The following is a 14,833-nucleotide window of genomic DNA, read 5'->3' on the forward strand; positions in this document are numbered from 1 at the left end:
ACTGAAGAGGTCCCCTTCTTTACCAAGGATGAGGCCCTCTAATGCTGTAAGAGGAAGTGTGGTTCACAGTGTGCTTTTCATGAGCTTCAGGTTTCCATCCCTTCAGAACAAGCTACCAGGAGCTGAACAAGCACCCACTTGTTGGCTCACAGTTCTGTAGATCGGACACGCAGACACAGTGTGGCTGGGTTCTCTGCTCAGGGCCTCAAAGCCTCAGTAACATTCAAGGTGTTACTGAGCTGAGTTCCCATCTGGAAACTCTTGGAAGAGTTTCAATCTCATCAGGCTGTGGAGAAGTCAGTTCCTTGTGGTTGTAGGACTGAAGTCCTCATTCCACTGTCAGCACAGGGCCACACTCAGTTCCGAGAGACCACCCACATTTCTTGCCACATGGCCCCTCCATCTTGGAAGCCAGCGGAAGAGTGTCTTACATGTTGAATCCCTCTGCCTTTGAATCTCTCTGACTCCTATGGCAGCCGGAGAAAATCTCTGCTTTTAATGGGTTCACCTGAATGGGTCAGGCCACCTACGGTGACCTCCCTTCTCCCATAGACTATAACATAGTCACAGAGTGCCACCTCACCCTATTCCCAGGCTCCGTGTACTTTAGGGAATGCCCAGGGTGTGTACAGCCGGGGGTGGAGATCTTGGAGCCACTTAAGGTCCTGCCTTCCTCAGGTGGTAAGCCTCCCGTCGGAGCTGCCACCTCGGGAAGTCACAGATATACAGAGGCATTTCCCACCTGCTTTTTTCCAGGAGAAGCACTACTGGACAGCGGCATCCGAATCACCTCCGTCTTCGCCTCCCCGGCCCTCCGCTGTGTGCAGACAGCCAAGCACATCCTGGAAGGTGGGTGAGAACTCAGGGAGCTGCTCAGGTAGCCTTGACCTCATGGTTGTTCTCCAAGGGGACAGGGTGATGAGCAGAGGAGAGAGCTGGATGAGAGGCAATGAATGGCCACCTGAGTCCTAGACAATTATGGACCAGCCCTCTCAGAACTGTTAGCAGGCTCTGAGCCCCTTCACATTTCTATGCCAGGATTGTAACTGAGTACCGGAGCTTGTCATCACGCTGTCCACCTTCAGCAGCTTCTGTTTAAAAAAACAAACAAACCAAAAACCAAAAAAAATACCTTTTAGGGAGGGGCATTCAGAAAGCCAGAGAGCTGGGAACTGCGGTGGTGGTTCCAGATACAAAAAGCATGACTCCCAGGGCAAGGGACGCCGCTGCTGGGAGCTGTCCAGCACCATCAGAGGCTGATGTGTATCAGAGAGCCCCTGGCAGAGCTGCCGGGCTTCCCCCGCAGGAGGAAGGACAGTCCTGCCTGCCCGGAGGGGCAGCTATTTGGGGGGCCTTGGTTCTGCTCCTCCCTCTGGACCCTCCCTGCCATCCTTGTGTGGGGAGGAGGGACATGTTGTCGTTCACCATGCCGGAGACAGCAAGCCCTCCACGGTGGCAGGACAGAGGGAGAGCAGGTGGACACAGACGCCGCAGATGGGCAAATGTGGAGGAGGGGCTGGCTTCTTCTTTCTCAGAGACACAGGGGTCAGGTCCCCAGCTAGCGTGAGAAAGGGGAGGGCCACTGCAGGTTTGAGGAGCTCTGAACATATGAGATCTTATCAGGGAGAGGGGCCAGGACTTGGCCTGGAAATAGAGGATGGCCACTGGGCAGCACACAGAGCCCACTGAGGTCAGGGAGCACTTCACACCAAGACCCATCAGCTGGGCGTGGGGCTTCCTCCGGGTGCTGACATGGAGAGCTGGGTCTAACTCCGGGCAGGTTCAGGAAGTGAGTGCAGTGAAACAAGAGAGGGGAGCGGAGCTGGGGGTGCACACAAGAGGATGAGGGTCCTTGACTGTGGATTGTAAGCCAGGTAAGGTGGGGAGCTAGAGGCCAGGGGAGGTGAATAGTAGAGAAAAAAGATGATCTCAGTGGAGTAAAATCCTGGTGGGACCACTAGAATTGACTTTTATTTTATACTAGAGGCCCAGTGCACAAAAATTTGTGCACTTGGGGGGGCGGGGGGGTGGGGTCCCTCAGCCCGGCCTGTGCCCTCTCGCAGTCTGGGACCCCTTGGGAGATAACAACCTGCTGGCTTAGGCCTGCTCCCGGGTGGCAGAGGGCAGGCCCAATCCCTAGGTGCAGCCCATGGTTGGGCTCAGAGCAGGGCCGATTGGGGAGTTGGGGCGCCGCCCCATGTCATGCACAGAGCAGGGTGGATTGGGAGGTTGCGATGCCACCCTCAGTCATGCTCAGGGTAGGGCCGATTGGGGGGATGGGGCACCGCCCCCTGTCACACTCAAGGCAGGGTCGATGGGGAGGTTGTGGCGCCACCCCCTGTCACGCACAGAGCAGGGCCAATCAGGGGGTTGGGGCGCTGCCCCCTGTCATGAACAGAGCAGGGCCCTTCAGGGGGGTTGGGGCTCCGTACCCTGTCACTCACAAAGTAGGGTCGATAGGGGAGTTGGCGCACCGCCCCCTGTCACACACAGAGCAGGGTGGATCAGGGGGTTGGGGCGCCGCCCTCTATCACCCACAGAGCAGGGCCAATCAGGGGGTTGGGGCGCCGCCACTCTCACACTCAGGGCAGGGCTGATGGGGAGGTTATGGCTCTACCCCATCACAGAGCAGGGCCCGTGGGGTGAGGGGGTTGGGGCGTCGCACCCTGTCACACACAGAGCTGCAGGGTGATCAGGGGTTTGGGGAGCTCCCCGCTATCAGGCACAGAACAGGGCCGATCAGGGGGTTGGGGCATCTTCACCTGTCATGAACAGAGCAGGGCTGATAGGGAGGTTGTGGTCCCGCCCCCTGTCACACACAGAGCCACAGGGCGATCAGGGGGTTTGGGCGCTGCCCCCTGTTACACTGATCCAGGTGCCGGGAGGCCTCTCAGCTCCACTGATCCCGGTCCTAGGAGGCATATTACCCTTTTACTATATAGGATAGAGGCCTGGTGCATGGGTGGGGGCTGGCTGGTTTTCCCTGAAGGGTGTCCTGGATCAGGGTGGGGGTCCCCACTGGGGTGCCTGGCCAGCCTGGATGAGGGGATGATGGCTGTTTGCAGCTGGTCACACACCCTTCAGGGTGGGGGTCCCCACTGGGATGCCTGGCCAGTCTGGGTGAGGGGCTGAGGGCTGTTTTCAGGCTGGGACTGAAGCTCCCAACTGCTCCTTTTTTTCTTTTTTCTTTTTTATTCTGGGCCAGCTTTAGCTCTGAGGCTCCAGCTCTTAGGCCTCTGCTCCTGAAAGCAGGTATCTGGTTTGTTTCGGTTCTATCATCGAAACTCTGTATCAACTCCAGCTCTGAGATCCCAGCCGGCTGAAAGCTGATTTCTGGGGTTTTGTTTAGCTTCTATATTTGTTACATAATTGCTTAGAGTTGCAGCTCAGAGGCCTACAGCGGCTGGCGGGGAACGTTGGAGTCCTCCGTCACTGAAGCAAGCAAGCCTCATGTTAGTTTCAAGCTGCCTGGCTGCCGGCAGCCATCTTGGCTGACAGTTAATTTGCATATCTCGCTGATTAGCCAATGGGAAGGGTAGCGGTCGTACGCCAATTACCATGTTTCTCTTTTATTAGATAGGACTAGAGGCCCTGTGCACGAAATTCATGCCCTCAGCCCAGCCTGCACCCTCTCCAATCCAGGACCCCTCGGGGGATGTCCGATCGGGCCTAAATTGGCAGTTGGACATCCCTCTCACAATCCAGGACCACTGGCTCCTAACTGCTCACCTGCCTGCCTGCCTGATCACCCCTAACTGCCCCCCCTGATGACCTGGTCGCCCCTAACTGCCCCCACTGCTGGCCTGGTAGCCCACAACTGCTCCCTTCGCTGGCCAGGTCGCCCCCAACTTCCCTTCCTGCCAGCCTGATCGCCCCACGCAGCCTGCTGTTCAGTTGTTTGGTCATCCCTCACTAACCCCCCTGCCGGCCTTGTCACCCCACGCAGCCTGCTGTTCGGCCGTCCAGCCAGTTGTTTCGGTCATAAGGGCCCCTGGCTTTTTATATATTGGGATAATAAGAATATTATTGCCCTAGCCAGTTTGGCTCAGTGGATAGAGCATTGGCCTGCAAACCAAAGGGTCCTGGGTTCAATTCCAGTCAAGGGCATGTACCTTGGTTACAGACTCCTTCCAAGCCCGGGCCCAGTCAGGGCTCATGTAGGAAGCAACCAATGAATGTGTTTCTCTCACATCAATGTTTCTCTCTATCTTTCCCTCTCTCTTCCACTCTCCCTGCCCCCAAAAAAGAAAGAATATTATTATCATTATTAATATGCCTGTTAAAGGGCACATGTTGACACATCCTCTGCTGATTCAGAAAAACAAGGGTGCCAAGCCTTCTTCATATGTTCAGACATGACCAACCCGTTTTTCAGACTGACATCTGAGACACTAACATGCTAGACTTTATTTCAATGCCGTGTCCATGAGCGTCCAGATGGACCACCTCCCAAAGTGTGACCACAGAGCAGCGGCCTACAAGATGTCCTGAAAGGAAGCGTGGCCAGCCCCACTTGGCAAACTCTTCTGACTGCTCCTCTGTGTGATATATTCTCAGTGGACGGGAGCCCTTCACAGCCGGGGAGCACGCAGGGGCCTGCCGCCCAGCTCACTCTGTTCTAAACCTGCTTGCAAAGGACCCATCCATTGGGTCCTTTGAGAACTGATTTTATTGCCAGCATTTGAGCTTAATGTAGTTTTTTCCATCTCAAATAAAAGCATTAAGGTTTTGTTTGTGTTGTTTTTTTTTTCCACTTAAAAAGAGATGGTCTTACTTCATAGGCATTTTGGTCAAGACATAAAGTGCTTGGGAAGGGTGAGCTGGGAGGAGTCAGAATGTCCCAGAAGACAGCTCCCTTCCATCCGTCAGCTTGTGCTCAGTCCGGTGTGTTTGTCAGGAGACACTCCCGTGTGACAGCACCCCCCACGATTAGCTCCATCCTCTCCTTGGGTCGTATTGGCCAAGTCCTTATTGGTGGGCTCTCATCCGTGACCCACAGCGAGGCCCAGTGTTGATCTGGCTGTAGGCTTGCACTGGGCAACCAGGACGGGCACCGGGCTGGACCTGCTGCTGGTGGTGCAGGGAGACTGGGAGGCTGTCCTTCCCTGGTGGACAGAGGGTCATCACTCCTCGTATACCTTCCAGCTACCTCGTGGTTTTTGTCTCAGAAATAGCAGAACCCTGGGTGATCACAAAACAATATTGGCCAAGAAAAAAATTACACATTTTTGAAAGGTGTTATTTAGACCTAGGAAGAGTCTTATTTGCATAAAGCCAAAACAGACACTGAAAAAGATAAACACTTGTATTCTGTTGACTGCAGAGCTCAAACTGGAGAGAAAAATAAAGATAAGAGTGGAGCCCGGCATCTTTGAATGGACCAAATGGGAGACGGGCAAAACCACCCCGGCCCTCATGACCCTGGAGGAGCTGAAGGAGGCGAATTTCAACGTCAGCACCGAATACAGGTATGCGCTTCTCACGGCGCCTGCGCTGGGTTTTCCAATTCTTGTTAAAGACGGTAAGGAGGGACCATTGCAATAGGGGCTGTGCAGGGGGGAGAGATTGGACTCACCTGGGAATACTATTAGGACAAGCGGGGTGCAGAGTTGGTAGATGGGAGAAAATATTAAGAGGGTATCATGATTCTTGCTAAACTGACCTAACAGGATTCCTGCTAAAGGAAGACCAGGACGGTCAAACAGGGAGGGGTTGGGGGGAAGGGTTGCTTGGATATCAGGAAGAGGGATCAGATATGCAGGTGGGGAATTCTTGCTAAACTGACTTAGCAGGATTCTTGCTAAAATGGACCCTACAGGGACAAGCATGAAAGCAGAAAGTCCGGGCCAATTGAGAAGGGCTCCAAGTTTGGTCAAAGAGAGCACCTGAGTCGCTCTCTGCCAGTAGCTGGCTCTTTGCCATCACAGGCCCCTTGTGGCGCTCAGTGAGAATGCACATGCACGTGGGTCTGAACACCAGCCCTTTGCCAGGTTTGAACACAGACTGGAGCCTTGAGCAGAGCCAGCCTGGAGAACACACTTCCTCTCCAGTAACCACAGCGCAATTCTAGCCCCCCCGGCCCCCAACCCCACCCCACGCAGGCCAGGGTGGCAGCCCTCCCTCTCTCCCCCACAGGCCTGCGTTCCCCATCGCCTCCCTCCTGCCCGCGGAGAGCTACGACGAGTATGTGCACAGGTGTGCGGTGAGCGTGGAACAGGTCATCAGCAGCTGCCCACAGGACGGTGAGTGCCTCCGCTGGGCTCAGGATGAGCAGCCCCAGGAGTTGGGGTCTTACCACTGAGATGGAAACTGCACCCTTTTTTTAAAACATATTTTTGTTAATTTCAGAGCCAAAGGGAGAGGGAGGGAGAGATAGAAACATCAATGATGAGAGAGAATCACTGATCAGCTGCCTCCTGCACGCCCCACACTGGGGACCGAGCCTACAACCCGGGCATGTGCCCTGACCAGGAATCGAACCGTGACCTCCTGGTTCATAGTTCAATGCTCAACCACTGAACCACACCAGCCAGGCAGGGCTGTTTTTGAACCTGATCATTCTCCGACCTCCTCCCCACTCCCAGGAGCAGAGTGGTACATCGCTGCCTCTGCGGTAACCGAGCCCATAGACACATACTCCCCCGCCACTTAGGTCCTGGGACCCCAGTTCTAGGACTGAGAGCCCATAGGACCCAGGACTGCAAGGCCAACACAAACCACCTGTACCAGACTCTTAGGAAACAGAAACTCGGAACCGAACAACCAAATGTCAGGACATGTTTGCTCAACCGTGGGGAAAATGTCTGTAGATCATTGCGATCATTAGAGACATTTGAATATGGTTTGGAATATGGAAATATTAAAGAATTTTTGTAAATTTTGTTAGGTGTGAGAATAGCAGGATGATTGTGTACAAATGCAAAGTCCTTGTCACTTGGAGGTGCAAACTGATGCTTGCGATGTACTCTAAAATAATACGGGGAGGGGGGGGGTAGAGAACAGACGATACAAATGGGCTACATGTGGGTAACTGTTGGAGCTCCATGGCAGGTATGTGGGGTTCCATCAGACCCTTCTCTGGTGTGTATTGGAAATGACCATAGTAACAAGTTAGAAGTCAATTTTCTAGAAATTGAAGTCAGCAAGCATGTCTTGAACACAGCGAAGTGTCCAGCATCCAACAAAACATGGTGGGCAGTCTAAGTGAAGAAGACACACTCTACCCTCGAAGAATTTGAATATTGTTGGCGGAGGGGCACCAACATCTGGAATATGAGGAATATTAATGACACCAAGAAGAGTCTCAGAGTCCGTACGAGACCACCGGCCCGCTTCCCACCGGCGCTCTTTCCGTCCCTGTCCCTCATCCCGGCGATGCTCCGGGGATGAAGAATTTCTGACAAGGAGCACGGGCGGCAGCTGAGCACCTGGCCCCTCCCAGAGAGTCACTGAGACGTCTACAGGAAGAGACCCCAAACCTGGCCGAACCCGGCACCCGAACACGCCTGGCCTTGAGGATGGTCGCATTGCCTGTTGACTGATCTGAACCTGGGGGAAACCACATCACAGTGACATTTGATTAATTGTCAAACACCTGTTGTTACAGTTATTGCCACAGGACATCAGAGGACAGAAAGCGACAGGGCCTTTCACTGAGCTTTCAGGGCCCCACCCACCCACCCCTCTCTGGCTGTCCCCTTGCAAGCCTCCGCCACCAGCAAATGTCAGTGCCAGGGATGAGCCCCCTTCAAGGGCCCCCTGCAGTCCTTCGGGAACTCAGATGCAGGACCACGGCTCGGTCAGCTCCGATGTCCACGGAGCACCGTGTGTGCTGCAGGGAAAAAGCTCCTCGGTCCAAGCGTGTGGCAAGTGGCCGGGCCTGAGGAGGCGGCCCTGGGTAGGAAGAGGAGGGTTGGGAGGTGAATGTGCCCCAGGAGGAGGGCCCATGAGCGAGGCAGGAGGGCGAGAGGTGTGGAAGCAACAGAAAGTCCAGCTGGGCTGGAGGTAAACGCTCATACCTCGCCATCCCCTGGCACCAGTGGGCCCTTCACAGGCATTACGTAATCTGCTAAGTCCTCGCCTTCCCGTGGGGTCTGAAATACCACCTCCCAGCACAGCACCCTAGCACCCAACCATGAGATTGGAGGCCAAAGATCTGAGTGTGAAATTAATAGGAAATACCACGGGAAGAGAGGATCGGAGCTTCAGTCTGGGCTCACAGTGGAGGATCTGTAGTCACATTAAGAGGTGACAGACATGAAGGGGCTGCTCTGTGTCAGCCTGGCCTTCCGAGGGAGCGCTGGCCTGATTTCCTCCTCTAGGTGGAGCCGGTGAGTCCGGCCCTGACACCTCCCTGACTCCCAGGGGGTGAGCCTCCCCAGCTCTGCTTTGTCCTGGCTCTGGCTCCCAGGTCCTGTCACCGGAGGGAGACTCACTCAGCCAGTGGACTCTGGGTGTCCTCACCCACCGTGAGTCATCAGCAGGCTCATCGTGATCAGCCAGCTGATCGTCCTCAAGCTAATCGGATCAGCCAGCTGATTGTCCTCAAGCTAATCGGATCAGGCTGGGCGGCAGCCACCACTATGTCCCGAGAGAGGTGGCGGCTCAGAGCCCGCTGCTGGCTCACATCCCGGCAAGGTCCCACCCCAGACCCTGCCTGGGGATGTGATACCCTCTGAAGAACCAGCCATTTACAATGAGAGGCGGGACTGCTTTACGGAGCCATGACCAGCCACACCTATTCTACCCCCGGGGCCTCTCAAGGTGTGGGGGCACCGTGAGGCAGCCTCACCCCAGGAGCTGTGGGACCTCCAGTCTAACAAAGGCGCTCCCGGTGCCTGCTTGGACCTTGAGCTGTTCTTCTTCCCAGCAGGCGTCATCCTGATCGTGGGCCACGGCTCAACGCTGGACTCCTGCACGCGCCCGCTGCTCAGGCTGCCGCCCCGGGACTGCGCGGACTTCGCCCAGCTGGTGAGAAAGGTACGTGCCCGCCCTTCCTCTTCAGACCACAAAGTCAGGCAGCCCAAGGACCCAGGGTCCTCACAGGCCCTTCTCAGAATGACAACAAGCGTCCTGACGGCGCAGGGCAGAGGGGCCCGCCTGTCCCCTGAGACTGTGCCCACAAGCTCTCATGCGCAGGGCAGCCTTGGGCAGGGGGCTGGGGGGCGAGGTTGTCATCTTGATCATCAGGGTGGCAACTCTGGCCATTTGCTGCCAAGATGATATTTTTTTTATAAAAATAAAAAGACGCGGGGCTTTTTAAAGGTCAGTCCACATGATAATTCCTTGCAACTCCCGGAGTTGAACAGATGGTCCAGTAAGAAATAAGCAATTTGGATAAAAAGAGAAAGGACAACAGCTGGACTGGCTTGCTCTAGGGACCCAGGAGGCAGAAAGGAAATCCCCCCCCCCTGCCTCCCCTCCCCCCTCCAACCACTCCCCCCACTCGCCCCGCCTCTTGCCTTGGGAGCCATCCAGCCATGGGACACACCGAGCTTGTTGTAGCTGCCAGAGTGCTCGGGGCTGGCTGGGCTGTGTCAACAGTTCTGGAAAAATCAAACCGGTGACAGACGTGTCGAGAAGGATAATGGGTACTTGGACCAACTTGTGGGACATCCCCAACAAGGCAAAGGTTGCTTTATCCGGTTAGTGAGGTGAATTGAGGCGGGCAGACTCAGAAACTGAGACCCCACCCCCTGCCCCTGCCCCCACAATCTACCCAGGGTCAGATGCGCCCTCTGCCCTTGTCTTTGTATCAAATTGATCAAGGAATTGACAATGGCCTTGAGGCTGGGGGGACAGTGTGTAGACAACAGCTGTGATAGGAGACGAGTCCTGGACATGATTCCGTCACACAAAACTATCATGGCGCCACTGGCCATGGCTTGTTTGCACAGGTGTGGGCAGCAAGGTGTCGCCCGGCCCCGAGGGGCCTGGGGCTGCAGAGGAGTCCAACCACATGGGCTCTGTGTCTCCGAGCCCCTCCCGGCCCTCCTCTCTCACCTGGAGAGCATCAAAGAGCTTCTGCACCTGAGACGCTGGGTCATCTGTGCCACGCGTGCCCGCTCTCTCCTGTTCCAGTGCCCTCTGGACCTGAGAGAAACTTGTCCAGGTGGAGTTTCCCAAGTATGACCCCGATATGTCTGAGCTCTCCGGGTTCCAGGACCACCAGCTGACCATTGTCCACATGCATTGCTTGAGCCCCCCCGCACCCCCCAGACCACACTGGGACACTTCCGTATAGGTTTTTCTCAGGGTCTCCTGGAAAAAAGTGTTGCTCTCACTCCTGCAGTCATCACTGTCTCCCCCGTGTGCTCCTGTGCTGCCCCCATGGACCGCTGCAACCGTTCCCGCAGCCCCGGGTCTCCTGGGGGTCCCGTCTCCACACAGACAGCCGCGCTGCACACACAGGCGCTGGCGAGAATGGCATGTTGCTGCTGTTCCAAAACCCATTGCTTTTAGTGACCATATCCCCACCCACACCCCAGCCCTTGGCCTCCCTTCTGGAGATGCCAGCCTTGAGTTTCCAAATTCCCATAACTCTCTTTGTTTTGTAAATATATTTTTATTGTTTTCAGAGAGGAAGGGAGCAGGGGATAGAGATAGAAACATCAATGATGAGAGAGAATCATTGATCGGCTGCCTCCTGCACACCCCCTACTGGGGAGCGAGCCACAACCCAGACATGTGCCCTGACTGAGAATGGAACTGTGACTTCCTGGTTCATAGGTCAAGGCTCAACCACTGAGCCACACGGGCCGGGCCTGCAACGTTCTTAGGCTGATGATTTGATGTCCACACCACCCCACCCCCAAATAAGCTGCTCTCGTGGGTCAGAAATTCATCAAGGAATTCTGCCCAACCCTGGGCCTTCTAGTCAGGGACAGCCGGAAACAGGCTCTGCTGCGTGCCCCTCACCCACCATCACACCCTCCCCCCAGTCTCTCTAAGCAGAAGGAAGGAGTCATCCCTGAGTCAACACTAGCCTCCACTTAGACCCCCCACCACTCCCGTGTGATGGAATTTTTGCAAATTCTGTCTGACCAAGGAATTTCTAGACATTAAAAAGGGAGAGTAAGGAAAGGAAAGCAAAACAGGTAAACGCAGAGGCCTTCAAATCAAAGATCTACTTCAACACGTTCATTTCACACATGAAGGAGTTGCCTCAAGTTCCACTTTGTCGTTTTTTCCCGGGGGTCTGAAAACTCATCACCTGGATCTTTCTGTGATGCTAAATTTGAGACTGTACGCCACTCTTCTAACGGTAGACAGGGTTCTCAGCCTTGGCACTGGCACCCCAGACACGTGGGCGGGATAACACTTTGTTTGGGGGTGTCCTGTGCATTGTGGGATGCTAGCAGCACCCCTGACCTCCACCCACTGGATAGCATCCCCAGTTGATAGCATCCCCATTTCCCATTGTCCTGAGCGCCCCCCTACCCCCCTAAGAACTGCCCTGTTAGGTGTCAAGGCAGCAATGACAGTCTGGGCACATCACGCCAGCCTCCAAGGCGCACCTGTCCGTTGGCTTTAGAACGAGTCTAAAATCGATTGACTTGGTATAAAGTATTAATAAGTGATGTAACTCTCTTCTAGATCCCTTCTCTGGGAATGTGCTTCTGCGAGGAAAATAAAGAGGAAGGAAAGTGGGCGTTGGTGACCCCCCCTGTGAAGACACTGACCCACGGCTCCAACTCCGCGTTTAACTGGAGGAACTGGATCCTGGGCAACTGAGAGCCCCCGTTATGTTTGCACAGCTTCACAAGGAAGAGGCGAGACTCATACGGAGGCTGAAAGATACTGTGATGGGAAGGTACCTTAGTCCCGCCTAATGGGATTGGTAGAAGCACAAAGCGCACTTTTAGGTTCCAGGCAGCCTGCTGTGGCTTTCAGTTCGTTGCCGCCACCTGTGGGTCTGTGGCCCTGCAGGCTCAGCTGCCCCATGCCACCTTGTGACTTGTGTCTGCCATGTGGTTTGGAGGGCAATAAGAACTGTGACTCTAATTTCCAGGGATTAAAGACCCACCACACACACACCAAAGGTTATTTCCACTTTATTTTATACTAGTGGCCCGGTGCACAAAAATTTGTGCACTGGGGGGGGGGGGAGGTCCCTCAGCCCAGCCTGCGCGCATTCACAGTCCAGGACCCCTTGGGGGATGTCCACCTGTCAACTTAGGCCCACTCCCCAGGGGGTACAGGCCTAAGCTTGCAGTCAGACATCCTTCTGGCAGCCAGGGAGACCTCGGGGGATGTCCGACTAAAGGCTTAGGTCCCCAAGGGATCGGCTCTAAACCATTAGTTGGACATTCTTAGTGCTGCCACGGAGGTGGGAGAGGCTCCTGCCACCACCACTGCGCTGGCCAGCCATGAGCCAGCTTCTGGCTGAGTGGCACTCTCCATATGGAAGTGCACTGACCACCAGGGGGCAGCTCCTGCATTGAGCGTCTGCCCCTGGTGGCCAGTGTGCATCATAGCAACCGGTCATTCTGCCGTTCAGTCAATGTGCATATTAGCCTTTTATTATTGTTATATAGGATGTCCCTATTTCACTCCTTTTGTCCCCTCTACCCAGCTCTTGCCCCCCACTTCTCTCTGGCCATCACCATACTGTTGTCTGTGTCCATGGGTTGTGCATATATTTTCTTTGGCTAATCCCTTCTTTAAATTCACTTCTTTAAATTTTTATTTTCAGATATGTGCTTATAACTGCACTATTATATATTTTCTATTATATCATTTAGAATTAAGATATTTTTTTATTGAACCCTTGTAAATTTTAGCACAATTTAATAAATTATGCTAGAAGCAATTAGAAGATTTTTCATGTAATGCATACACATTTCAATTAATATTTTATTAATTTTTTAATATTTCAATTTGAAATAATCTCATACATGTAAAAAAAAACTATAAAATACTACAGCATATTATATGTACCCTTCACCCAATTTCTTAGGTGTTAATAATTTAAACATAACCATTATACAACTAACAAAATTTGGAATATATTTTTCTTATAATCTCTTTAATGTTACTGAATCCATTTACTTTGTTTTTGTTAATCTTCACCCAAGGATATTTTTCCATTGAATTTTAGAGAGAGTGAAGGGAAAGGGAGAGACACATTGATTGGTTGCCTCCTTCACATGCTTTGATAGGTACTGGGGATCAAGCCAGCAACTGAGGTACCTGCCCTTGACTGGAATCCAACCTGGGACCCTTCAGTCCACGGGCTAATGCTCTATCCACTGAGCAAAACAGGCTTCAGCTTAATTCATTTACTTTTAACTATATGTGTCTTTATATTTAAAGTGGGTTTTGTTTTTTGACTCACCCTCATAATCTGTCTTTTAATTGGTGCATTTATGCCACTGACTTTCAGAGTGCTTACTGATAGAGTTACTGCCATATCAGGCGGCTTCCGGGGCTTCTGGGGCCGGCCTGCCTTGCCACCCAGGACCCGCCGATTGGGTCCCGGGTGGCAAGGCAGGCCGGCTGCTGGGGCTTCTGGGGCGGGCCTGCCCTGGATGGCAGCGCACTGGCAGCTCGCGCTGTCCCACCCTGCCTGCAGTATGCAAATTAGCTGCCATATTTGTTGGCAGTTAATTTGCATATCACACTAATTAGCCAATGGGAGGCATAGTGAAGGTACAGTTAATTACCATGTTTGTCTATTATTAGATAGGACTAGAGGCCTGGTGCACAAAATTCATTCACTGGGGGTGGGAGTTTCTCTCAGTCTGGCCTGTGCCCTCTCGCAGTCTGGGACCCCTTGCTCCTTACTGCTCACCTACAGCAGAGGCGAAAGAGGCTACCACCACCACCGCTGCACTCGCCAACCATGAGCCTGGCTTCTGGCTGAGCAGCGCCCCCCCCTGTGGGAGCGCACTGACCACCGGGGGCAGCTCCTGCATTGAGCGTCTGCCCCCGGTGGTCAGTGCGCATCATAGCGACTGGTCATTCTGCTGGTCATTCCACCATTCGGTCAATTTGCATATCAGGGTTTTATTATATAGGATGCTCCTATTTGCCACGTTCCCAACTGTTTTTCCCTTTTGTATTTCAATCACTCTTTGGCTGTGTGGGGCAAACAGAGGTAGAACGTTCAATAAAAGGAGAAACCAGACCAACACCAGGAAACTGCTTCTTGGTGACCCCACCCCGGGTATTAGCTTCCTGTTGCTGCTGTAACAAGGCACCATCACGGAGTGGTAAAGATAACACAAATTTTAACACACACACACACACACACACACACACACATGATTTATTCTGTTGCATTTCTGGAGATCACAAGTTCTAAAACAGGTCAACAGGAGGCACTGGGGGGGAATTTATTTCATTGCCTTTTCCAGCTTTTAGAGGCACCCTACCCCCACTCCTTGCCCCATAGCACCTTCCTCCATTGTCAAAGACAGTGGTGTCACATCTTCAAGTCTCTCAGGTCCCTCTGTCCACCATCTCGCTGCCTCTCACTCTGACCCTCCTGTCTCCCTTTTGTAAGGTCTTTTGTGGTGACATTGGGTCCACCCAGTGCAGATAATCCAGGATCATCTCTGCATCTCAGGATCCTTAGCTCAATCCCATCTGCAAAGGCCCTGAAAGGGAACACATGCACAGGTCTGGGGATTGGGATGCGGACATCTTTCAGGGCCACTCTTTTTAAAAAAAAATGTTTTTATTGATTTTTAGAGAGGAAGGAAGGGAGAGAGAGAGATGAGAGAGCAACATCATCAATTGGCTGCCTCTTGCACACAACCCCAGCATGTGCCCTGACCGGAAATTGAACCAGTGACCTCTCCTGGGTCAACACTCAACTGCTGAGCCACAC

General features: G+C 53.5%; 1 protein-coding gene across 2 annotated transcripts in view; it reads left to right on the top strand.

The window, feature by feature from the left end:
• The window catches only part of UBASH3A (ubiquitin associated and SH3 domain containing A), a 43,426-nt gene extending 31,326 nt beyond the window's left edge, over positions 1–12,100 (top strand). Inside the window, exons 10-14 of one of the 2 annotated variants that reach the window (XM_059686531.1) lie at positions 757–849; positions 5,324–5,468; positions 6,136–6,242; positions 8,873–8,979; positions 11,596–12,100. In XM_059686531.1, the coding sequence (XP_059542514.1) occupies positions 757–849; positions 5,324–5,468; positions 6,136–6,242; positions 8,873–8,979; positions 11,596–11,733 (590 nt within the window). In that variant the 3' untranslated portion in view covers positions 11,734–12,100. The remainder of the gene's footprint in view (positions 1–756; positions 850–5,323; positions 5,469–6,135; positions 6,243–8,872; positions 8,980–11,595) is intronic. The other variant, XM_059686532.1, reaches the window with a different exon arrangement.
• The last annotated feature ends 2,733 nt before the right edge of the window (positions 12,101–14,833 follow it).

The sequence above is a fragment of the Myotis daubentonii genome, chromosome 3 (assembly GCF_963259705.1).
Source record: "Myotis daubentonii chromosome 3, mMyoDau2.1, whole genome shotgun sequence".
NCBI classification, from domain to species: Eukaryota; Metazoa; Chordata; class Mammalia; order Chiroptera; family Vespertilionidae; genus Myotis; species Myotis daubentonii.